At 40.5% G+C, this 26,612-nt stretch overlaps 2 protein-coding genes, 1 long non-coding RNA gene and 1 other non-coding gene across 7 annotated transcripts in view; 3 read left to right on the forward strand and 1 right to left on the reverse strand.

Annotated features, from left to right (window-relative positions):
• Positions 1 to 23,435, reverse strand: part of Zip48C (Zinc/iron regulated transporter-related protein 48C) — a 92,916-nt gene extending 69,481 nt beyond the window's left edge. The window contains exons 1-5 of one of the 2 annotated variants that reach the window (XM_019043425.2): positions 23,253 to 23,435; positions 22,777 to 22,905; positions 22,013 to 22,247; positions 21,020 to 21,118; positions 20,046 to 20,265 (exon numbers count right to left, since the gene is read on the reverse strand). In XM_019043425.2, coding sequence (XP_018898970.1) covers positions 20,046 to 20,265; positions 21,020 to 21,118; positions 22,013 to 22,247; positions 22,777 to 22,884 — 662 coding nt within the window. In that variant the 5' untranslated portion in view covers positions 22,885 to 22,905; positions 23,253 to 23,435. Of the gene's footprint in view, positions 1 to 20,045; positions 20,266 to 21,019; positions 21,119 to 22,012; positions 22,248 to 22,776; positions 22,906 to 23,240 lie in introns of both variants that reach the window. The other variant, XM_019043426.2, reaches the window with a different exon arrangement.
• The window catches only part of LOC140224548 (uncharacterized), a 318,986-nt gene that overhangs the window by 262,046 nt on the left and 30,328 nt on the right, over positions 1 to 26,612 (forward strand). The gene's annotated exons all lie outside the window — the stretch shown is intronic.
• On the forward strand, positions 12,315 to 12,387 carry TRNAA-AGC (transfer RNA alanine (anticodon AGC)). Its single transcript has one exon. It is a non-coding gene; the product is annotated as a tRNA-Ala (tRNA).
• Positions 23,472 to 26,179, forward strand: LOC109031729 (3-oxoacyl-[acyl-carrier-protein] reductase FabG). Of its 3 annotated transcripts, none has more exons than XM_019043428.2 (2): positions 23,472 to 23,611; positions 24,554 to 26,179. In XM_019043428.2, the coding sequence occupies exon 2, from the start codon at positions 24,578 to 24,580 to the stop codon at positions 25,346 to 25,348; it is 771 nt and encodes a 256-aa protein (XP_018898973.1). In that variant the 5' UTR covers positions 23,472 to 23,611; positions 24,554 to 24,577; the 3' UTR covers positions 25,349 to 26,179. The 3 variants fall into 3 exon arrangements, with proteins under 3 accessions (XP_018898973.1, XP_018898975.1, XP_018898974.1); XM_019043430.2 differs by having other exon boundaries at positions 23,512 to 23,628; XM_019043429.2 differs by lacking the exon at positions 23,472 to 23,611 and adding an exon at positions 23,695 to 23,857.

Consider the following 26,612-nt stretch of genomic DNA (forward strand, 5'->3'; position numbering starts at 1 on the left):
GTGAGAAATATGGGTTTTTTTAAGCCCCTCGCCTCAAAAACAATGTGCGGCAGAGGTGAACATTTCGTAGGAGGAATCGTTCCACCCAACCCTTGCGTACTAGTGTGCTGCACAATATTCAACATGGCTGACGCTTCCGCGCGCAAATGGTAAGGAAGCATCATGGTCATGAGCATTTATTTCAACGCAACAAAATTGTTAATATAAACACCATAGTTGATGAAATCCCGTCTCGTCAGTCGTCACGTGTTTTGGCGGGTTGACGTCAGCCATACTGAATATTGTGTAGCATCTTAGTGCGAAAGGGTTGGATGGAATGCCTCCTCTTACGAAATGTTCACCTGTGCCGTGGTATCTTCGGGGATTATGCAGTAAGGAGTGTACTTCAGAATTTCCCGACGCACTCATCGTTGAGCCAATCTCTTCAAGAAGTAATTAACTCTTCTTTTTGCCCTAGCTGCTGTTTGCGACAGGCCCATTTGAGTTCATTGGTCGACTGGCCATTTTGGCTCTAAGAGGTCCATGACCTATCCTCCAAAATCATCTCTTCCGATGTAGGTACTCTCGACAACTCCCAAAAACCCTGAGCCGGTGCCACGGAACCGAAAGCACCGGTCGTTGGAGCGGACGCTGGCCGAGGGCATCCGGGGGCCTGGAAGCTCTGGCCGCTGCTCCGGCTCCAGGTCCGGACCCAGGGGTTTATGGTGAAGAGCTCCGTGGTCCTGGTCCGCCGCGGCGATGTGGCAGTCCAATGCTCCAATGGCAAGCAACGGCTGTATAGATATGGCAGGGCAGGAATGGAATGTCTATGGCGTCTAGTCCAAGGTCAGTGGCCCATGGAATGTGGCCCAGCTGGCTCGGCACTGCTCGGCACCGCTCGGCTCCGCAGTCGGCACCCCCCCCCCCTCCCCCGCCCCGCCCCCGGGTCGTTCTCCTCCGGGGACCGGGGCCCCCTTCCACAACCTCACGATCCCATCCACGCTCACTCGGAGCCGCATTCATTGATCGAGTTAAGCCACTCTACTCAACTCTTAAGCTCTTAAGCTTCGGAAACCATTGCCAGATTCACACTCGGCTCATTCACCAGAGAGGCCCGATCCTTTAACTAAAACGGCTCGTCAAGGCTTCGAGACTACTTCGCAGTTTCAAGAGCTGGTGTCCCGATCGGCATGGGGGGTATCGATGAGAGAAAAAATGGGCTCACTACTGGAAACCCGGAATTTGTCGATATTTTCCGGTTGACGTATTATGTATATTAAAGAACCATGACGGGTCCAAAGATACTCACATCTTTTAGCTTTGAAGCGGAGGCCCAAACTTGGGTCCGACGACATAAATCCACGAGAATTCGCGTTTTTCCAGTGTTCCACGTCAGATTTAATCAGTGGAGTGTCTGTTGGCCATCTTCATACATTTGCGTCTCAAGAGGTCTCGAAGCAGTGGCGTGGCGTGCTTTGCGATTTATCGATTGATCTGCCATTTAAACCTATGGAAAAGGAGCGATAAATAGGGTGTTCGCGACGAACACCTTAATAATCGATCCTTTACCATAGCTTCAAAGGGGGAAATATGGAACATCGATAATTCACGCCACGCCACAGTCTCGAAGAACACATCCACAGGTCACGAACCGATTCCTAAACGCCCAGTAAGGGTGACTAGCAAAGTTTCATTTTATTATACCTTGCTAACTTTTCCCTGTTTTCCTCAAATGAAATTTCCTGGCTTTAATACGATAACGTAAGGGTACTTAGTTAATGTGGTCAAAACATTGGCACAACAACGCGATCAGCTGGCCCGTCGCGGACCCGCTTTTTACGGCTCCACGAAAAATTTCCTGACCGCTGACGAATTTTCCTGCTTTTTCCCTGATTTTTCCCGGTTTTTCTCGATCGCAAGCCACCCTGCCAGTGTGAAATATGATGTGAAACAGTGTAAAATCGCGAATTTTCTTTAATTTCGGGCCGAGGTCGCAAGGTTGCACCTCTATCGTAAAAACACAAATGTTTCTTAAAAATTTACATCGTCAACGGCACTGTTACTGGATTCGGAATTTTACTACGACCTACACCGAATTTTACACCGAGATTTTTAACAGTGCACAGGATCTCGGCTACCCATCTAGATTTCAAACCGAATCAGTCGAAAGGACGTAATGATTCAGAGGGTGATGAGGATATTCGTCTTGTAAGCGCAGTTTCATGATCGGGTTCAAAAATTCTTTCAGTTTCGAGGCTGTTGACTGCCTTCAAGGACCTGACCGGCGCCTTTGCGCTTAAATCGCCGCTCGTTGTTGCCAGATCGTGCTGCAAAATCAGCACGAATCCCCTTTTAAACCCACGTAAAATATCAACATTTTATCTTGTGACCTGGCAACCTTATCGCCGCTCGGACAGGGCCAGCCGTGGAATTTTCAAAAAATAACTCAGATGCCCGATTATCTCTCTTTTTAACCCGTTAATAAGTATTTAATCGGATTTCATTCCGAGACAAACTTTCAAGTCCAAATTAATGATTCGATTGTTCTTTTTGCGTTCTGGAGGAAGATGATCTGGGTTCCAGAGGATTGATGTTGCGAATTTGAGTTAATAATTTTCACAAAACACGCACAAGTAGACACATTCTATTCAGATTTCACTGGAGAAAAGGAAACTTGGCACCTTGGTGTGATTCCTTCTCAGGGTATATCCTACAACCCTTATTGTGGTTATAAGAGCATGTAAGGAAATGAGTTCCATGTTTCCATGTCCGTTAGCATACTATTGTTAAACAGTTTTCAAGAAAAACTGATTTAGAAGCAAAGTAATCAACGCAGCCGTATGGGGGACTGTTGTCCCAGGTTTAATTACGTTTCGAAATTACTTTTCGATCAAAATGCGCTCCATCTTTGCGTACACCTTCCAAAGTTGTGTGCGCCCGCTGCCCAATGCTTTTCCTAATAGCGTTTGTTTGCATCTCAGAACATAACGCGATTCGCGAGTCACGAGCCGAGAACGTGATGCTTGAAGTATCCCTGGAGTTTTGCAGGCGCTTCCGGCGGCTTTTCCTGCTAACTCAGAGATTTTAACGCGGAGCAGAAAAGTTGGATTGAGCTGGGCTCGTGATACAACTATTTTGACTCCGAATTAAGAAAAATTGCATATCCACGAAATGAAGGAGAACGTCAACTCTTTTCGGCTGACTCAGAGACTTCAACGCGCGGTGTAGAAAAGTTGGATGGAGCGAAGCAGGCGACACAAATATTTAGACTTCCAAGAAGGTAAAATTTCATATCCAAAAAATGAAGAAGAGCATGGTGTTTCATATCAACCCAACTATTTGGTTCGTCGATTCAAATTTTCGGTTTGTACACCCAACTTATAAGGTTACAAAAACCAACGAAAGAAGTTTCCGGTTACACGAATCAAAAATTCGGTTTTATCCCAAAGAGTGAACGCTCAACGCACTGATTCTTGCAAAAAGTTCTGACAAAGGTGTTCATGTTTTGTAAAAATTAGTGCGAACATACACTGATTTTTACAAAACTAGAGCGAGAGCGTTGAACTTCGAGAAAATTACTGCCCAAATCCGTTAAGAGTTGCTCAAGTGTTGAATCTTTGAAAAAATTACTGCGAAAGAGTTAATTTTTTTAAAAATTGACTGCGAAAGCGATGAGTTTTCAGAAAATTCATACGACCGCATTAAACTTTAATAAAATTACTGCGAACGCGCTAATATGGTGAAAATCGGCACTGCATTGCATTGCATTGGCGATGCAATGGTGCGTAGGCTGAACCCCTGGTTATTCGAAATTGCGAACTTTTGGTACTTCCGTTACAACCTTTCACGATCCAGTATAAAATCAGGGTGTCTACTAAAACACGCTGGCTAAAAATTAGGACTTTAACGATACTTTTTCAGTACATTCCCAAGAAATTTAGTACCTCCTCGACAGAAAATTTCAGTTCTTTTTCAGTACCTCCAATTGACGAAATTCGAAAAACTTCAAAAATTTGAATTTCTCGCTTAAATTGCGACAAAAATGACAAAAATTCCGGACCTTCTTGCGGAATTTCCGCACTTTTTCAGTACTTCCGGACCGCCCTTAAAAAATCAGTACTATTTCCGGACTTTCCGGAAATTCCGGCCTTGTAGACACCCTGAAAATTTACCCTTTTCCCAGGTTTTCTACGCCTTCTCGCTCACTTGCCATCCTCAAAATACAAGAATCGAGATAGAAAACCTAGACAAGAACGGATAAGAAAATCCACAGCCGTGGAGGAGGGGGGGGGGGGGGGCTCCGGTGGTCGGGGCCGGGCTGAAGCCGCGGGAGCAAACTCAGACACCGTGTACACGGCGCACAATGGATCGAGTCAAATAGAGAGGTCGGACATGAAATTTTCGACAAAAACTACGAATTTTGATGGTTATTTCGCCACATTTTCAAGTTCAATGGGTGCTTCTGGAAGGAAATTTCACGAGGAAACCAATAAGACCACTGTCAGAACCTTAAAGTTTTGTTTAAACGGAGTTATGAGCGTTTAAAGTTTCCAAATTTCGTCCGACCTCTCCTGTTGACTCGATCCACTGTGCGGCGTGGCGGCCGCGGCGGTGCGGTACTCCGCGGAGCAAACAGAAACAGAAAACAGAAAACCGCAAACCACGCGGCCGAGAAAACCAATTGGGGAATGCGTAGCCAACAGTTTAGTTGTTTCTCAAGAGGCCGGTGCTTGAGGTTCAAGCTCAGGATTGCGCCCGGACCCCCCCCCCCCCCCCCCCCCAAAGCCCCTCCTCCTCCTCACGACTCCGGATTGTCACCGGGAAAACGAGTTTACGCGCCGAGCCACTCCCCCGGGCTCGGATGGCAATTAGACTCGTGCCCAGAAAATTGGATGAAAATAATGGATATATAATGAAATACGAAGCGTTTACAGCCGCCACCGATCCTGTCCCGCTCAACGCGGACGGGATGACGGAATGACACGACGCCGACGCCGACGCCACGTCAGCGGGCTGATTATTGAAATTGATGGACAAAGCTATAGACAAAGAAGACATGGGAGTATGAAGCGATCCTATTGGTTGAACTGGGTGGCTCCTATAGGCACAGGGAGAAAATGATAGACTAACTGTCGGGTCTCTCGTGGGATGCCGTTAGTTAGTTCATTACCTACCTCCTTTGTCCATTAAAACCACCCGCTTCCGCACCAATAGGATCTCTCCATATCTCTTTAGTCTCCTTTGTCTATAGTTTTGTCTATCATACTGCGGCGCGGCAGGCGGGCAGCCAGCGCGAAACGCGCATTGGCGCCTACAAACCTAACAGGGATTGTTGTAACCTATAGGCACAGGGAGAAAATGATACACTAACTGTCGGGTCTCTCGTGGGATGCCGTTAGTTAGTTCATTACCAACCTCCTTTGTCCATTAAAACCGCCCGCTTCTGCACCAATAGGATCTCTCCATATCTCTTTAGTCTCCTTTGTCTATAGTTTTGTCTATCATACTGCGGCGCGGCAGGCGGGCAGCCAGCGCGAAACGCGCATTGGCGCCTACAAACCTAACAGGGATACTTCACGCGTTGCGCAATGCGTGAAGTATCCCTGTTAGGTTTGTAGGCGCCAGTGCGTCGCCGCTTCGCTTTGTGTTAGGTTCTAATATTTAATCTCGCGGAGTCAGCGTTATTCAACTCATGATTTTGAAACGTTTGCACTTCCTGTATGGATTATTCTCATTATAATTGATGGAAAATATAATGTGTGTTTTGTAAATACTAAGGTGGTTCCGTATCAAACTTAATGATTTCCAAGGCACACGAATTTCTACACAATTTCTTATAGACTTTTATAATCGATGGCGAAAAAGCAATAGCCAGGCGATAAAGTGTAAAGCCCGGCGATAGGAACTATAGCACGGCTGCAGAATTTTTTATTGCTTCGTATAGCCTGGCCGTATGATTTTCTCCGCATTCTACAGCCAGCTATATGATTTTCTGTACCCTTCTTCAGCCGGTTATAAGAATTCCTATGGTATTTTGAAACGCAGCTCTTATCGCCAATTTTTACCAGGGATAGGAGTAAATAAATGGTTCACACCGCGTGCTTTTTTTTTATAATAATACAAATCAATGTTGAAGGATAAACATTTTTTTACTGATCCTTAAATATGGGGAAAGATTCCTGCAAGATGTAACACCGGTTGGTAGTTAAAATTACGGCGAAGGACGAAGTATCGGTCTGAGAGGATCACATGTTGCGTCAGATATGGTGGTGGTGGTGGGGGGGGGGGGGGGGGGGCAAGTGTAAGCCCGGTTTCAAATTACACCATAAAATTTTGGAATAAGCTTTTAATACTGTCATCAATAATTCTGGTAAGATTTATGATGACATGAATTGTAGAAAATTCTTGTTCTATAATGTAATTGTGCATAAATATGATTCAGGAAGCGGAAAAAGATGTTAAACATTCCTGAAAGGTATTATTCTAGCAGATACCACACAAATATGTATTCCCATGGTTGGGTTCGCACTATTGTTGCGCAGAAAACAAAGTGTCATAAATGAAAGGATTATGCTAAACTAATGTTGGTCGCAACTAAGTCTAATCCTTGAATATACTCGGAAACTACGCAACTCCGTTCGGACTTCGTAGGTGTACACTGCCTTTAAATTTTTTTACATAGGTTGTCCCAAAAGTACTGCACGTTTTTTTCTTATTGACGAACGGTAGTAGATATCAAAATGCGGTTTGTGTAGTCTTAAAGACCGGCCAATTACCGATAAAACAAGACAAATCCGAGCTCTCTAAGTCAAAAAATAACCAAGTTACAGCGTTTTGAAAATGACTTGTAGAGGGGACCCCTACGGGATTTTCAGCTTCTTTTCTGGAAAAAAAACAAAGAGTTGATTGTTTTTTTTTTTGGACAAACGGTAGCAGATATCAAAATGCGGTTTGTGTAGTCTTAAAGACCAAGCAATTACCAATAAAACAAGACAAATCTGAGCTCTCTAAGTCAAAAAATGACCAAGTTACAGTGTTTTGAAAATGACTTGTAGAGGTGACCCCTTCAGGATTTTTAGCTTCTTTTCTGGAAAAAACAAAGATTTGATTGATCAAAAATTCTACAGAGAAATCGTCGCGATCGAATGAAGTTGGTAACATGATATCAGCCCGGACCTTGCACCCTGCGATTTTTGGTTATTCCCTACGTTGAAAAAGGGCTTTAGAGGCAGGAAGTTTAACTCCATCAACGATATGAAAAGAGCTGTTGAAACTTTCTTAAAGAACATTAGGCAAGAAGAATTCGAAAAAACCATCTTTGAAGAATTGGGAAGAACGGTTGCGGCGCTGTGTGGCAAGTGATGGAGGGTATTTTGAGAAGAAACTAGTGTCCAGTCATCCAGTGAAGAAGAGTAAATGCTAGTAATCTTGGTAAGATTCTGCAAAATTGATTTAATAAAACCACTTGAATCCTTAATTCTTTGTTTTTTTTCCAGAAAAGAAGCTGAAAATCCCGTAGGGGTCCCCTCTACAAGTCATTTTCAAAACGCTGTAACTTGGTCATTTTTTGACTTAGAGAGCTCGGATTTGTCTTGTTTTATCGGTAATTGGCCGGTCTTTAAGACTACACAAACCGCATTTTGATATCTACTACCGTTCGTCAATAAGAAAAAAACGTGCAGTACTTTTGGGACAACCTATGTAATCGAAAAAATAATCAACGTGGTGCTTTCCTAAAACTCCCCAAACATTATTCTTTGAAAAGTTCTAACAGTAAGTTCGATTTAGTGAAAGTTAAACTTTGAAAAAATAGAAAAGGAGTAAACGTATTGGACCACCTTAATGGAGATGCAAGGTTTCAGTGTATATAATCATCAAAATATTTAAAATTCAAACGACAGCGGGTAAAAACCGTTAAGGATCTGATCAGTGATATCGACTGGTGGATGGTGATCCACACACCGTCCTTCTCAATTTCACAGATTATTTTGAATTTATTAAAGTTAAGGGTTGCACGCTCAAACGTCAAACAAATGCACGAGAAGTTCTGCACTTTAAAGAATTTCCACTCGTTCGTCTCAAGTCAGTCAAAATCTGAAAAATATTCTTCCTACAATGCATTAAAATCAAACTATAATGCGAAAGTTACATTCCGACTCACAGACTTGAACTTTTTTTCGTCCGATTTTTAAAAAAATTGCATTAATGATTGAGTTTTTTATTCCGTCGTCTTGAGAGAAGCTTAACAATTTTAAAATTCATTCGAATTTCAAAATGAGGAGACAGCCGAACTTTTTCGTTCCAAACTCCAAGTGTCCAAGTAGAGCACACTAGCCACTTTTTTCCCTCCTCGTTCTTCTCTTAATGAACGTAAAATCAGCTCATAGTCAGTTACAAAAAGGCAAAATGAGTTCAATGAAAAATGAAGATGTAAGGGAAAATGAACAAAACGGTGAGGGATCTAATGAACAGGACTGGAGCCGAAACTGGGCGCCGAACTGGGAGAGCGCAGCCGAGACTCCTGAGAGAGAACGCGTATTAAACCTCTGCTTTCTGAGCGCCTTCAATCTCTCCTGCTGGCAAAATCCTTGCCCTCATAATCCTCCTACGAGTGATTAGCGGTCCGACTTACTGTTCTGACTGTCACCAGGAAAATGTGGGACGAATTTTAGACTTTCCGCAATCATCTGCGGCGAAATTTCATTTTGAGTGGATGTTTTAATACAGACAGCTTAGTCACTTAGTCAGTCATATTTGATACTTGCTTTTCCTGGTATGTCAGGACTCTTAAAACTTTGACACTGACTTATAGCCTCACTTCTTAGCGTGGAGGAGGCTATTATTAACGATTTGTGCTTTGATTAATTACTTTTTACGGTATCTTTCTGCTAAATTTAACCTCAAGAATGGCGCCATTTAAATTTTTTTCCACCAATTAAAACTATCTTACACTGCATGCGTTTTCAGTGTCATTTGGGTTATTTAGGCCCAAAAATTTATTCGCGTAATCGGAACGAATTTGAGGTTTTTTTTTAGTAAATTAATCAAACTTAATGTCTGTGAGCGATTTTTCATTGATTAAGCATTGATTATGACAAATAATTGGATACAAATAATACTCGTAACACAACCTAATTCAGTACTACTGCTGGAAAAAACCTATACTAAAAAACACTCGAACGCACCTCTGTATGCGATGGGCGGCTTATTGCAGAGACCTGCTTTCTTTGACGTGAGTGTTAATTAAGATATATTACGGAGATGAATCTTAGAAATGATGTAATAGTTCTACTAATTAAGAGAAAAATTAAAAGGATGGCAGAGTTAAAATTAAAGAACTTTACAAAACACTTATGAAAAAATTCGGCCTAGGTATGACTACAAAGGCTAATCAGTTGGAAGATTGGATGTATGTACAGTATTGATGAAATGAGACATTAAATTGGAAAAGTTTTCAATAAAAAATTCGTGACTTGCCTTCATTAATACTTCTAACACGCAAACACAAATGTTAGCAATCTGGGCCGGGCAAGCCGTAGTTCGCCTAAAGAGTATACTTGCTTTCTTCAATATTGACCAGGAATATGGAGAAAAATCAAACAGACGAATGGAACTCAACGAGGACAGATAATGGGCCTGTTGCATGCAAGAGATACAGCCATGCGAATAGACTTACTAGAGGTTAAATGACACGAAAATTAAGATGGTCACATTAAAAAAGTCTGATATACACTCCTTACTGCGCAATTTGCGTTGTTAGGAACGCGCTTTTTCAAATTTCCCGCGTCTGGGGGCAGTTTTCTAACGGGAACAATTAACGGCATCTCGCGGCTATTTCCGGTCAACTTAAACTGACAACATAACCTAGACATCGGAGCTCGTGATATCGTGAAATAAAATGTAGAAGGATTGCGTTGGATATTTAAAAGTTGATCGATTTGGTTACCGCATTAAGCGTATACATATGGACCACCATAAGAGATCACGTTGGGTTTGTAAACAAACTGAAGGAAAAAATAACAACAACAACAACAACAACGACTCGGCATCTTCCGGAAATCACCGAGCCCGCCGTTTGCTCGTTTCCGGTGATTAGAAAACTGCCCCCAGACGCGGGAAATTTGAAAAAGCGCGCTCCTAACAACGCAAATTGCGCAGTAAGGAGTATATTTCAGACTTTTTTAATGTGACCATCGTAATTTTCGTGTCATTTAACCTCTAAAAAGTTTATTCGCGCGGCTGTATCTCTTGCATGCAACAGGCCCATTCAAGTCCGTCCAAAAAATGATGAGGGAGGCCTGAATGATATTTCAAAGAATTATGTATTTTCTTCGAAAAATACACTAAAAAGTAAGGATGAAAGATACGGTTCTGAATAATTGCTAGCTACCGTCCCCTGGTAAAAATTGGCAGTAGAATGTGTGTTCCAAAATACTATAGACCTAAAGCCGGCTGTAAGATTTCCAATAGCTTCTATAGCCGGCTGTACAATTTCTTATAGCCTTTAATAGCCGATGGCGATTAAGTAACAGCCAGATGATAAAGTTTATGCTAAACGTTACTAAATACGGATACTAGGACTTAGTTAGTTTTTGGACTACCGCTCTCTTTTTGTGCCGTAGTATCTTGATTTATTTTGCGAGGAAAGCTCCGTACTTTTGAAGGATGCCTGTCATTCTTAATATGTTGGAGCACCTTCAATTTCTTATGATACTGTGCAATACTTCTGGTGTAAAATAGTTGCTTCACACGCCGTGGCACGCTGCGGAGCGGCGGGCGGGCAGAGGGCGCGAAACGCGCATTGGCGCCTACAAACCTAACAGGGATACTTCACGCATTGCGCAATGCGTGAAGTATCTCTGTTAGGTTTGTAGGCGCCAATGCGTCGCCGCTCCGCTTTGTGCGGTTTTCACAGCGTTTTTAAACTCATGATTTTTAAATGTTTGCACTCTCTGTATAGACTATTCTCATTTTAATTGATGAAAAAAAAATATGTTTAAAGGAAAATATAATGTGTGTTTTTTAAATATTATGGTAGTTCTGTATCGAACTTAATGATTGCCAAAGCACGCGAATTTCTACACAATTTCTTATAGCCTTTTATAGCCAATGGCGATAAAGTGTAAAGCCCGGCGATAGGAACTATAGCCCGACTGTATACTTTTTTATAGCTTCGTATAGCCCAGCTATATGATTTGCTCCGCTTTCTACAGTCAGCTATATGATTTTCAATACTCTTCTTTAGTCGGCTATAAGAACTCCTATGGTATTTTGAAACGCAGCTCCTATCGCCAATTTTTACCAGGGTCAATTTATTTGCCTTCAATTTCGCAGGATAGTCAATAAGCCTACAGGAGAGTACAAAATTGAATTTGCTTATTCGAAAAAAATCCATTTATTACTTGATTGAACACGGCTGGAAGCTCTTTCTTATACAATGTCGTCACTAATTAGGTACGTTGTTAAAACCACCTAGTGAGAATGGTTCGATGGTTCATTTCTTGTGATAAGTCTTCCCCTACCTGATGCATTTTCGATTTGGATTTCGTGTCTGACGGGAGAGAGCTCTTCCACGGTATTTCTTACACACTTTTCTTTTATTTTTCATGTAGATACCCTTAATTGAAGCGCTTGAAGGTCAAGGTGCATAAGTGCAGTTTCTAAAAAAAATTGAGATGTTAATGATTTCAGGTAAAACTCGTCTTAAGGCATATTCGGTGAAAAATGCGCTCCCCAGTTCCAATTTTTAAGCACCAAGGAGTCAGTTTGAACTTTCATTCCGCCAAAAGGATCAATGTAATTTCGAAACTTCAAACACGTATTTCCCGAAATAGCAAAAACTGCGCTTATGGACCTTGCCCTCCAAGCTCCTCAAGTTAATGTGGCATATATTCTTATTTGGTGCTTAAATACAAGTATTTTTCAACATTACAGATGTTTTTTGGGGTTGTTTCCTGAGTAAATCATTAGTTGTCATTGAAACTCGCAAAATTAAAAAAATTGTCTTCTACGAGTGACGTAGAATCTGAAGCGTAAACGCCTGAATCAATTACGCATACGCAACAAAATTGTAAATACGCATAAATGATGCGCTTAAAGAGATCATGGCTTACATTTAATCACTTATAATCCGTCCAAAAACCGAAAAAAAGTCTTGAGGGTGTTAGAAAATAAAGTCGAACAGTGAAGCAATGCAGCAGTTCAAGCTGGCGCGCGGTGCGGTGCCTGGCCTGACGCGCCGGCAATCCAAAACGAGTTCATGTGACGTCATACATCTCCACCGTATCTCCATCCACCGCGCCGAAGTACAGCGATTTCAAGCCCCGCTTCCAACCGGGGGCGTAGCTCAAATGGTAGAGCGCTCGCTTAGCATGCGAGAGGTACCGGGATCGATACCCGGCGCCTCCACTTACTTTTTGTGCACGGGGTCCTAGTTTTTTTCGCTTTCATTCCATGTAAACTGCATCGTGTCCGAAACATTATATTTTTATTTTCATTTATTTGGCAAGTGCAACCTCCCCAAGCAACTAGCACAACTGGCCCCCATAAGAGATGCCTCGTATTATTTATTTCTTTTATTTTTATACTATTCTCTTAGACTTTTTCAGATTTACATTTCATGTCTATATTTTATTTTCAACATTTTTTTCACGCTTTAATTTTATATCATTACTTTTGTACGCATGGTATTTATAATTTCTAATACATATTTTTATGGGTATAAGGTTGGCTGCCTTCTTAGCTATCTTGGTTTGATATTGGATATCCGGATTCCAATATCAAGCCAAGATGGCTGGGGATGTTTTTAAGTGAGAGTCTTTCCGCAAAAATGAGTAAATTTAAGCAAAAACTACGTCAATTACGGGCTTTACAATCGACATATGGCAATAATCGAATTAATAAATCATTTAAAAAAATTCGTGCTCATAGGTTTGCTGCCTTTTACGGTCTTAACTACCTGCTACAGAATGTCTGGTAATTAAAAAAAAAAAAATTCCCACACAAAAACGGACAAAATGCCGGGAAAAAAATTTAAAATTCCCTGACAGACGGAAAAAATAATTACCTGACATTTCTCTGACAAAAAGGATTTCAAGATATTTCTAATTTTTCGACATGGCTGAACTGATTATATGTAAGTGAGAATTTTTTTTTGGCAAGCCATTTACGTATCAAAGAAGGGTCAGGAAAATCGAATAACACGGATTTTTCGCAAAATGTTTCGCGAATTTAACTCTCACGGATATTTCTGCCCAAATGTCTACCAGAATATATAATGAAATAAATAGAGAAAAATATATGGTGCCTACACTTATGAGAGATATTTTTGCGTCATTTTAAAATTTAAAAGACATCAGCAGAAATTCTGGTAGACATTCGGGTAGAACTCTCCGCGAGAGTTAAATTCGCGAAACATTTTCCGAAAAATCCGTGTTATTCGATTTCCCTGACCCTTCCTCGACACGAAAACGGCTTGCCAAATCAAATTCCCCGACATTCCGAAATTTCTGCGGATTCCCTGACGTTTTCCCTGCTTTCCCTGACACAAAAAAAAAAAAACTCCCTGACATTTATCGGTTTTCCTGGTCGCTAGAGACACCCTAAGAGCTCCATGACCTAACCTCTAGAAGTACCGACGTGTCCGTACTCCGTACTCTCCCGTATACTGCCGTGCTAAGGAAGAACGTCGTATGAGCCATCGGGCGTTGCCAAATTTCCTTTCACGAATCACTAATTTTCAGGAAAGTTTATGAATATTTTTCTTCCAATTTCTCAGGTAATTTTGTTTGTAATTCGATCTACAGGATCTGAAAATTTCAAGGAGGAATATTCATAACTTTTCCTAAACATTAACATTTCCTAAGAGAAAACTTGGCAACATTCGAATGCTCATACGGCATTCTTCCTTAGTACGGGAGCATAAGTACTCTACCTTGAAGCAAAGTTTGCATCGGGCCGAACGGGTGAAAACCACCGTTGGTCGGGCAAAAAATCTGGCGAATCACAGGATGGCATCGGGCGAGGAGGATTCCGAAACCTTGGAATGCAGGTTGGTCCCAGGTTCAACTGGTTCGAGGCCCTGGCTCGCATGGTGAATGCGAATGTTGACTCAGCTGCCTGCGGCGGCGGCGGCGGTCGGGCGGGGGGGGGGGGGGAGAGGGGGTGGCGACGGCCTCTGAGCTTTCGTCCGGGATGAATGAGAGAATGGCGCGGACGACGGCACCGTTGCCACGCTCCCCGTCCACTCCGTCAGGACCCCCCGTAAAAATCCAGGATTTCATCACGACGCTTGGGAGCGATGGCACCGACGTTGCCGGCTTGGGCCTAAATTCCCGCTTCAAATCGTGGTTTCGAGGAGGATAGGGTGGAGGATCCGACAACCCTGCCGACGGCCCAGACCCGAGTGAACTATGAATGAACGGGTGACTCACGATCCGTGACTTCGCCACACCGCACCCCCCCCCCCCCCCGGGGGGGGGGGGGGCGTAGCCTATGCGTCAAAGCACGGAAGATATTACTTGCGAACTTGCGACTTGAGGGTCGTATTCGTAGTCGCTCCTAGAACGGCTCCTTTCCTTAAAGAATCCCTTGTGGTTTTCTTTGGGAAAAAGGGATGTTAACCACTATTTCCGGCCCATTTTAGAAACAATATACATGCCATTGGTTTCCCTGTTCAGATATGCGCTTTTATGGGAGAGCCGGAGATAGTGGTTCCTATTTGCAAAATGTAATCCAAATGATGCTCATTAAATGGAATCATGAAGAGGACAATTTCTATCAACCTCGTGTGAAATTCAGCGTTATAACTTTAGAAACGGATTCTTGCCATGGATTACAATGATTTTTCACTACAAAATGTACAAAGAAGGGAAGGATACTTCTACGATTTTGACGAACATTAAGATAGTTACGAACCTACCTCAAAATTTACAAAACTCGCGAGATATTTTCTTCGATAGTTTGCATATTTTGTAGTGGTAAATCATTGTAATCCCTTTCAAAGACCCATTCTACGCAGTTGGAGTACATTTTACAATTTGGAACTATAAATTCCAGCCCGGTTTAAAGACAACGTAAGGGCCATTAGTTTCCCTATGCGCATAAGTGTTTTTCCAGAAGAGCCAGAATTTATACTTCCAAATTGCAGAATGCAGTCCAGTTATACTGCTGAATTTTACTTGAGTTATGCAAAAATTCCTTCTTGTGGTGCCATTTTGTGGGCTTTCTTGAAGCTTCCTTAATAGCAATGTAAATCATATGGGGCCTTCTAAGGAAAGAATCTGTTACAGGAACGACAATGAATACGATCCTGAGACTTTCAGAGCCGACCTTTCCGTTCCATGGATTGGAACGGAATTCCTTATTCCAAATCCATGGAACTAAGCGATTGGAACACATCGAGAGTTTTGAAAAAAGCAAAATAGTTGAAAACTGCTGGCATGATGGCGTCAAAATTACGAAGAAAAATATAAGTCGACTGAGATGTTTCAAAACGCCCGTTCTCCCACATCCACATCCATATTGAGGTATCGTAAGTGCGAAAACGCCTTCATTTTAGATGACTGCAACTTTTACTACATGTGCAATGTTACGAAACCGGTGAAGTGTGAGCCTTTTTAATGCAGGGGAGGATTGAGAGAAAACTCAGTGAAAAACACAAATCTGAATCGGAAGATTCCAACGAGAGTGTGTTTGATGAGAAATTGAAGAAAGAGAAAAGAAGGAAAAGAAGAAACAAACAACATAAAAATAATGATAGAGGGACTGGCCTCTGCGTTTCTTGACAGGAATCCCATCGCGTCAATAGCCGAAACTTGTTTATAACTAATTGATATTTACTCTTACAAAAGCATCCAGGAAACTTGCTATGCACAGATAAGCCAGGAATAGTGATTCTTCATTGAAAAAAAAAACCAAATATTGATGTCAAATCGGTTTCGAAATCTAGGAACGGCAAATTGATGTCCGCTTGGGCCAGGACGCCGGGAAACCCGTAAATTCCATCCTGGATCCTGGCGAATTTATCACGATGAGGTAGCAACAAAATCGCAACTTTATTCAATAAGTTGCATCATTTCCGCTAAAAATGTTACTTGTACCTCGTTCATCGGAACAACGCCTCGCCTAACAAATGACCTCACCTGCGGCTTGTAGGCGCGCTGCGCACAATGCTGTTCGAGCAAGAACAGAGGGAGCGCCTTCAATTTATAGTGTATGCAACATAGGCATCCGTAGAACATGAATATTGCATCACGGCGCTGGTTGCTATCGGCAGCGACCGAAGAGAACGATACGTGCGATGATTGCACATAATTCATTCACATTAATTGATCAGATTTTTCCGTCTCCATTTGAGGGGCTTGGAGGGCAAGGCGCATAAGTGCAGTTTTTGAAAAAGTCGAAATATTAATAATTTCAAGTAAAACTAGTCTCAATGCATCTCCTATGAAACATTCGCTCTGAAATTCCAATTATTAAGCGTCAGAAAGTCAGTTTGAACTTTCTTTCAACCGTACGGATCCATGTAATTTCGAAACTTCGAACACGTATTTCTCGAAATAGCAAAAACTGCACTTATGCACCTTGTGTTCCAAGCCCCCCATCGGCCCATCTGGGCATCTTCGGACAGATATTTCGGGTCTGACGAAATTGCAGCCACTTGGACTGGAACGCGCGTTTTAAACCATGGAAATGCAGTCGGAGCAACCGTCGAATGAACGGATTTTTATTCTCAAACATTTTTCGCCTCCAGCAATGGATACATAAAGAATGGAAGCAGGGTGGCTAGCAAACTTTTCTTTATTATTTTCTGACTTTTCCCGACTTCTAATGAAGTTCTCTGACTTTTTTACGACCCACTGTCATCGGAAATACCGCTTGAGAGCGTCACGCGGTTGGCACAACAACGCAATCAGCTGGCCTGTCGCTGACCCGATTTTTACATGGAACCCGGCTCCACAAACCGATGACCGTTGACGAAATTCCCTGATTTTTCCCGGTCGAGTTGCATTCTCTGACTTTTCCCGGTCGAGTTGCATTCCCTGACTTTTCCCGGTCGAGTTGCATTCCCTGATTTTTCCCGGTCGAGTTGCATTCCCTGATTTTTCCCGGTCGAGTTGCATTCCCTAACTTTCCCGGTCGCTAGCCACCCTAAGGAAGACATGAAATAAGAATCAAGGCTAAGGGAAGTCGTAGGGGCGCATGTGCCTACTTAAAAATCGCAGAACAACAGTCATCGAAGCATGGAACTCGGCGAGGGAAGGTCAAAAGAAGGCACCGAGCGACCGAGCCTTCCTTCAGCGGTAACAACGTAATATTTCAGTCGGTCCAGCTCAGGTCAAAGCCATGCATATTACTCTCAATGCAGCTGGTCAAACGACTGGCGCAAAAACAACCTCGGCGAAGATGTTATCCGAAATGTTCTTGCGGCGGCGGTCTGATTCACCATTTCGACCATTCATCGATCGGGTCTCAGGTGGTCAGCTCTGATGCGCTTCAACTCCCGGTCCCGCTAACTCTAGTCGAATTAATAAATAACCGGGTAAATACAAAAGATTTACATACGTAGAACTGCTCAAAGGGCTGGGGACCGAGAGCTGCCGTGCTGAGGAACAACATCGTATGAACCTTCAGGCGTTGCCAAATTTCATCCGATAAAAACCGAATTTTCAGGGAGACTTGTGGATACTTTTCTCCCGATTTTTCAGCTAATTTCATTCGCAATTTAGTCTGCAGTATCCGGGATTATTAAAGAAATATGTACAGGGTTGCCACCGAATTTGGAAAATTAAGTTCCCTGACATTTCCCTGATTTCTCTGACACATTTTGGGGAAACTCCCAGACAATTGAACAAATACCAGATTGTTGAAAAGACACAGTTAGAGATAGTTTTCAGGCTAAAATTTGCTGTTCGAAACGTCAAACCAACTCGAGAAAGCAAATGAAGGTGATTTGACGATTTTTCCTGGACATTTTCGTCATTTTCCCTGACATTTCCAGATTTTCCTCGACTTTTTGAAAATCCCTGACATTTCCTGGTGTTCCTTGACTTTTTAAAATTCCTGACATTTCCCGGTTTTCCCTGTGGCAACCATATGTATAACTTTCCTCAAGAATGAATGTTTAGTAGGGGGAAATGCGGCAACTCTGGAACGTTGATACGTGGTTTTTCTTGAGGACGGGAGAGAGCGCGGAGCATTCATAAGTGCGGAGGCAGGTGACAAATGGGTCCGCTCGGGGTTTGTTGGTGGTCAACCTGTCCGAGGCGACTTTCCTGTCTTTGTGCGGCCCGATAAAACATTAAATCAAATATTCTCTCAAACTTAATCTCGGTTTAATCTCGGAGCCGTCGCTTCAGCGTCGTCCCCTGCCCTGGCCCTGGGACGTCCACGTCCATAAATAGTTCAGTTGAACCGGTGGACGGAGGACCCAAACCGGTACCGCTGGTGAGTCCTTCATGTCGCTCACCGGCCAAATCGGTGCCTCACCGATGAAATTTGAAACCCAACAATCGCTTAACAATCCATACGAAAAAAAAAAAAAAAAAAACCTGCCGACGTGACGGAACAACGCGCGCTGTCGTTAGTACTGCCGTGCTGAGGAAAAACGCCGTAAGAGCTCTCAGACGTTGCCGGATCTCCTTTGACGAATCACGAATTTGCGGGAAAATTTGGGAATGTTTTTATTCCAATTTTTCAGAAAGTTTAGTTCGTAAATTTATCGAAATTAGTCTTTGCTCATTTCAAGGAAAAATATCATATTTATCTTCGAGAATAAATATTTTCAGAGATGAAATTTGGCAACATTCGAATGATCATACGGTGGTTTTTCTCAGTACGGGAGTAGGTCACGCTGTGCAGAATTGTGTCTCGTTTATTACAACGGGGGAAAAAATATTCCGGGAACAATGGGAGGGAGCGTTGAATAAGTAAGAGTATAAATGCTTTGCCATGAGTAATAATTTTGATAATTTGTCACCTCATTAATGGCGCATTTTACTGGGATTTATCGAGGCAATAGACCGGGATTATTTCAATCGGCAAAATTCAAACAAAAAATAAAAACTAACCTTTATTTTTCCACTATAAATTATGTTAGACTTTTAAATGAGGGGTGATACCACTATTCGACCACATGGGAGGTTGTGTTGCCTGCACTAAAAATTGAAGGCAAACTAACAGGAGGTTAAAGTAACTTCTTCCAGTTTGGTAAAAAAGCTCTCGAGTGTATCGAGTGAGCATGCTACTTCTTGACGATAGGGCTATTCGACCACGTGGGAGCTCATGTTGCTTACACACAAAAGTGAAGGTGTTAACCCACTATCTTCCAGTTCGGTAAAAAGCTATTTCTTGGATGTCTTCCGAGTGAGCGAGCCGTTTTCACGATGATATCATCATTTAACTACGTAAAGGCTTGTGTTGCCTGCTTTAAAAAGTGAAGCCAAACCGATATGGCGTTAGGGTAAACTCGACAAATTGTATTTAAAATCAAAGCACAGTTAAATTAAATATTTAAGTTCCTCATCCAAAGAGCACAGCTATTGAAGCCAAACGGCAAGGAAGAAGTGAGGATTTGTTTCAATCACACACTAAATGAGTTGTATCAAAGTGGCCCCTAAAACTAAGGGAGTCAAGAGCTCTTGCGGGCAAAAGCGACTGTCTCATATGAGCTAACAGTCATGATGCCTGAGTTTGATATATTTCAGGGAAAGTGAAACACAGCCACACAGCCATAGCAAATATGGCGATGCTGACCAAAAATTGGATGCAGTCGAAAAATCACAAGATATTGTAAACTTTGAGGACTTCCCATGTAAGTTCAGAAAATTACTCCAACTTTAAGGACAATCAAGGATTTAAAAATCCGAAAAAATTTGAAGTATTTAGGAATGTTTCAAAAGAGCACAGGTACTGTGAAAATGTAGGAAATTTTTTGCATCATATTATTAACAAGGAAAAAAGCGAGACTGCTGCGCGCACACAGTATCACAGCATGACTTTTCTTGGAAGCAGTCAATCAATTAGATATCCAGATAACTCATAGGTAAATGACAGAATTCACCTACCTTGCATTTTCAAAAGAGGCAGATGGTGTAGATCCTACAGCGCCAAATGCAACACCTACTGCAAGACCCTCTGGTATATTATGCACTGTGATAGCAATAACAAGTAGAAGAATTCTTTTCCAGTGACTGTCTTCAATCTTAGATTTTTCAGAGGTATACTCAGGTTTAACTTCCCTGTCCGTCTTTCGACGGTACACATCAGAGGCATATGCAGAGAATCCTGTAAAAAGTAAAAGGAAGGCTGCATTGATGTTGATTGAATATACAACACAACAGTTGAAGAGAGAAAATTCGAAAGCTTTTAAATGCCATTAGGTGTTGCTAAAAATGTGAATGGTGTCCCTCACTCTAAGTAAAAAAACCTGACAGAAATTAAGTATGTTTCTTAAGCCACTGGATTTGCGGCTGCACAGTCTTGGAAACACTTATTGAGTTTACTAGGTTTTAAATTTCCATTCTTCAGTTGATGGAATAAATGCATTTTTTAACTGTGTACAAGGACTGAAAAAACATACTTTTACTGGGCGAATCACTGAAATGAAAGATTTAGGGAATTTTGCGAAGGAGCTAATAGTAAAGTAGGTATTAGAAAACAGGATTGGGCCTGAGCAGAAGGCAGTCATTATCAGCCTGCTTGTTTGCAAAAGGAACTTTCAGGCACTTGTGTACACATTTGCAATTTTGCAACAATGATGTGAGTTAAAGCTTACAGTGCCTACCTGTTTTTTTTTTCTCTGTCTTTCATTGATTTGCTCTCAGTTGGGAAAGAGGTTTTTCTTGGAGATGAATTCATCATTTGGACCAGTATTTATTCAAATAATAACAGTGGAGTATTGGTATAAGCATTTTGCTAGGACATAGAGACTTAATATCAGGAGAATCCAACACCACAATTGAGTGGATTGACTTTGAAACTGTCTAAAATAATTTTATTGGATGGAAAAGAGAGAGAAGAATTCAGCAAAATGGATTACCTTCAATGGTAGTAGTATCATCATAATCACACTTCTTTGAGTAAGCGCTATTGTAATCAAAATTCTGAGTATTTTTGCGTTGGCGATCTTTATGCATTGCTAAAAAACACAAAGTATTCATCATAGATAAATTATAATTCATTGTACAAGAAAATGTAAAATTACACATTTAAAATTGAAAAATACAAATAATTACAACAGGGTGGAGGCAAATAAAAAACATAGAGTGCCAAATTTTTTTTCAACATTTTGAATTTTTGGGAGTCAGCTATTCAAAAAAAAGGAAAAACTAATGAAAATTTGCAAAATCATGCCACAGAGGAAAGATTCAAATTTTAAAACCCGAAAAATATGTTGTTACAAATTCGTAACGCTATGCTATAGAGGGTTAACTTGAGGAGGAACCCGAGCTTAAGGGAAAATGAAAGGTTTTTCCAAAAATCTGCTCTATGGGTACAGTTACAGGTAGCTTTTATTTTGATTGAGTGTGTTTCTCCCCTATATATCTGATGGCAACAATGAAAAACACCAAAATAAATTAATTCAATATTTAACTTCTGTCTAAATGGGGAAAACTCACAGGAGGCAATCAAACATTATATCCACACTTTGTCCAGTTCTTTGAGAACTTTTTTAACAAGCTCTCATATGGAATTCCAAAATATCTTTTATAAATTATGTTAAATTGCTTAAAAGCAACCTCCTTGCATTTCTGCTGATTCTTAACATAATGCATTCCATTGACTTTCTTGACATCATAAATTCGTTATAAGTACCGCATACCTTCATTTTGGGTGCACAGCTGGTCAGTAGATATTACATTTTATGGTTGCATGGAAGGGAAACTCTACCTAAGCTGAGATTCTTTCTCCAATTCTCCATTTAGTTCACTACCTCCTTTTTGTCATGACGCTTCGGTTGAGGGTAAACGGTTCTTCATAATCAAGTAAGTGTGTTAAACTAAGAAGAATGACAATTAGTTGGTAAACTTACAGATTACATTTCCAACACTGCATAAGCCAAACATAGATATACAGTGGTCCGTAAGGAATACAAATAGACTGCCGATGAAAAATCCAATGGCTACCGGAACAAATGCAAAAGCTCCATTCTTTCCATAGGAGCCAGAATTTTCTGCCATCTCTATGGCTGGAGCTAACAAAGACCAAAAGGACGCAGCAATCATTACTCCAGAGGCAAAGCCAAGACTTGCATCCAAAAACTTTCTCTGTGGGCAAAAATAAAGCATTGAGGTAGATATGTAAGTAGAATAATATCTTTCAGAAATTATTGATGAAACATGAACTCATTTAAGCTGTATTCTTGGTATCTTCATGTACCTAGTTCCGACATTTTAGGATTAATTTGAACTTTTTGAATTGAATTGAGAATGCTTTTTTGATAGAAATCCTTCAAGGTACATGAAACATAAAAATCTAATCATTAATTGATCATGGATGCAGATTATATTCCTCACTTTGGATTCAGTAGGCATTCAAAAGGTTTGGTAAGAATACTATCACTGATATTAGAAAAAACCTGGTGAAAAATTGTATTCAATGCTCCTCATATGCTCTGCTAATGAAGGGAACAAATTTACGAACACAAAACTCTTAATAAAGTATGTTAAAAAGAAGTACAAATTCGTTTACTGCTTGACTTAGTTAACACACAATTGGAGTAACTTGTGAAAAATCCTACTTATTTTACGGAATAAATTTAAACAAATTACAGAGATAATTAATATGAAGACTTACATGAGAGCCTTTGATGAAAATAATTACTCCTGCACCTAATGCAGTCAGACCCCAGGTAAAAGCTGTGCCCAAAATCGTTTGTGTAACTGGTCCGTAATTTGGCAGCATTGTTGCAGAAAATTAAACCACCTGTAACAGTAATGATGACAATGATTGGTCAAAAGAAGTAATACATCAACAATAAGAATGAGAAACAAATGTTTAGAATTCATTGTTTTGCAGTGCCTAGAGAAGATCGAAACAACGGATAAGGGCAAGAGGCTAATCACAAATGGTGAACTGACGATAGAGTATACGACAATTAACGGTCCAGGAAACTAGAATGGAGTGAATAAGTTAACTATTTCTTTTCCGACACATCTATAAAAATGCATAATTTTAAGCCATTCTCGAAAGCAACGGTTTAAGCCGGCAGTTTAGTCCATATTTAGAGATTAAAAGTCTGTCAACCTCGTACTACTTACTTGGATACCTACTTGGAAATTTGAGGATCAAATTGAAATTGAGGACACGAATATGCAAGAACTGAACTGAAAAGATTCAGAGGCGAATATGTTGATGGATTTGAGTGACACGTCTATTGATTTACTCCAGAGAAAAAGCAATTTCAGCAAAATCAAACAGTTTTCGCAACTTACAAACTCACAGCACAGCCAGTTGGCTGCTGATAAGAAAACAATAACATAACCTCAAAAATAAGTTTGCAACCGGCATCACCGTTGGCACCGGTTTGTGTGCTTTTTTACTGTTATCACTTATCAGTGTTATCAGTCATCTTATCAGTTGTCATCAAACCATCTACACTCACACCTTTTCGTCTTCAAGAATACTACACGTAAGCTTTTTAAAAATGTAAATGCACTTTTTCTACTGCATGATTCATCAGTCTCTGCTGATCATTCATTAGATCTCATGAAGTAGTATTATTTTTTCTTATTTTCTGAAGTATTTTGAAGTAAATCTTATGAATAGGAACCTCCTTTTTATCTCCAACTTGAGTGCTTATCTCTTTCTCCTCACTTCTGTTGATGTGTAAATCTTGACACGTTCAAATCTCAATTTCCAACCATCATTTAATTAGGTAATGTGTGTCAACTGGGGTACAAAATACTTCAAATCACGGTCAAATATTTTTTCAGTAGGTGGTTTGAGGAATTGAGGGTGGAAATGCGAGAATAGGGATGATATTCAGGTTGAGAACTTGATAATGGAACATCCTTAGAGTTTCATGTACCTCAAGCGGCTCAATCCTTTTGTGATAAAACCATATTTAACTCTATGTAATTTAGCAATGAAGTCAATCGGGCCGTATATTAGTATTTGTAGCCTTCACTTAGAAACTATAAGGAACTGAAAGAGTTTATTTAAAGTTGCCAAAGTGATAATCCCTGTGATTAAATAATAATTTGTATTTCAGCTTTCGAAAATTTTGTTGACATTTGGACTGAGTTTATCAGAAAGAAACCAACCCACATTTTCGAAAAAATTGAGTTAAGAATGTTTTTTAGTTTAAGTAGCCGTATATTTTCTCCTGCCAAAAACTGAAAGCCGATAATCAGAAATTAAGTTGCGAAAAGAGGGATTTAAGATTATTTTCTACATTGAGCCTTACGCAGGATTAAAACTTCAAACCTCTTTTTCTCAGTATCAATTTAATGTGAGTCGGTTCTTTTCTGATAATTTCTCAATTTGATCCGCATAATGCTAAATATTGACCCAAGAGACAAAAGTGTTGTGTAATTTACTTCCTGTCATAATACTTTTTTAAATGTTTCAGAATACTTGAATTCCTCTACCAGTGATGGCTTTTCGTGGGAAAGTAGTGCTTGTAACTGGTGCCAGCTCTGGAATTGGTGCTGCCACTGCGAAGTTGTTTGCTAAGCTTGGGGCATCTCTTGCTCTCACCGGCCGAAATCTCTCAAACCTTGAAAAGGTGGCTGCAGAATGTAAAAAAGTCGGTGAAGAGGTCCCATTTTTATTCAAGGCAGACTTGAACAATGAAACAGAAACCAAAAACCTGCTTGAATCTGTTTTGACTCACTTCAAACACTTGGATGTTCTTGTCAACAATGCTGGAATTTTAGAAGGTGGCACTATAGAAAATACCTCTTTGGAGCAGTACGATAGAATTTTCAATACAAATGTGCGATCTGTTTATCACCTAACCATGTTAGCTGTACCACACCTGATCACCTCAAAAGGGTCCATAGTGAATGTTTCAAGTGTAAATGGTCTACGATCCTACGCAGGTGTTCTAGCTTACAACATGTCTAAATCAGCCCTTGATCAATTTACGCGCTGTGTGGCCCTAGAACTGGCTCCCAAAGGTGTGCGGGTAAATTCAGTAAATCCTGGTGTTATCATAACTGAGATTCATAAGAGAGGTGGCATGGACGATGCTGCTTATGCAAAGTTCCTCGAAAGATCAAAGGAGACTCATCCGTTAGGACGTCCTGGCTCATCAGAGGAGGTTGCCAAAGCTATTATTTTCCTGGCAAGTGAAGATGCTAGTTTTTCAACTGGAGTTAATTTGCCTGTCGATGGTGGTCGACATGCTTTTGGCTTTCGATAAAAGCTGAGCTGACCAGCAAGGATTGAGAGAGCATTTATACTTTTGTGTACTTAAGACTGTTTGAACGTTGACATTCAACTTAAAATAAACTGCTCTATTTTTTATTTATTATCATAAGCTATCCTCGTGTTAGCAGTAAAAATCGTTTTAAAGAAGAATAGGAATTTTTGTTTCATGGTGAGAAGCCAGCATTTAGTTCCTGTTAACCACGTAAAAAAAAGAAAAGGATAGATAGTAAATGGATATCAGCACAAGACCTGGTACATTCTTTGTACTTAATGCCAAAATGCATTATCCTTGTGCGCAACAGAATTATTTATAAAAAAGTCTTTGCACAGAATTTATGCTGTGCCATAGGAGAATCTGCCGGAAGTGCTGGGTTAAAAAACTTGCAACATACAACAACAACCATAATACTCGACAATACTCTTCTCGCTCATAATTATGCTTTGTGAAGCAGCGAATTTTTTGAATTCTTGAGTAAAACTGTTTCTAGGTACATGCAGACGCAGAGTAAGGATATCAACTCAACTGGAGTAAGTCGGTTGTAAAACATACTTCATTTTACACTTTTAGTTGCAAGTCTTCTCAGATAATTTGCTCAAAGTGAAAGAAACCAAAAAAGTAAAAAATAATTGAGAGAATCATAGATTTTTTCCTTAAGAGGAGCCACACAGAATGAACTGATGAGACATATTTATATATTCCAAATGCTTATTATTTTTACAAGTTATTTTTGTTAGACTTCGTGCCATTGTTTTAATGTGTTATTTTTTTATTTTTTTTTTTTTTTCGAAACAGCCTAATTTAAATAAAAAACTTATTTTTACAAAAATGAAGTACTTTACTTTTCTGTTCTCCAGACTGTTAGTTTTGATTTCTAAAACTTCTTAAAAGTCAAGGTAACGCATCACATGTCCTTCAAAAGCAGCGTTTTTTTTACACATAATAAAATTACAAATTGTTCAATGTGAATTCAAAAATTATTTGTTCATCAAATTAATTTGACATGGAAAAGCATGAGAATCCCCAGACTTCAGTAGTAAACAGGATTTTTTTGTAAAATAAAGAAACTCACGCAGAATCAGTGTTAAAAACCAGGAATATCCTATATCTCTCTGCTCCTCATTTTGTGAATGCTTGAGGAGAATATAGTTTTATCCCAAAGAATCAAACAGAAAGTTATGGGATATCCAAAGTTTTCTGCAGTAATTTTCTCCTGAAATAAGGAAAATTTCGGTGAATGATTAAATAAAATAGTTCT

Source organism: Bemisia tabaci, chromosome 4 (assembly GCF_918797505.1).
Source record: "Bemisia tabaci chromosome 4, PGI_BMITA_v3".
Lineage (NCBI taxonomy): Eukaryota > Metazoa > Arthropoda > Insecta > Hemiptera > Aleyrodidae > Bemisia > Bemisia tabaci.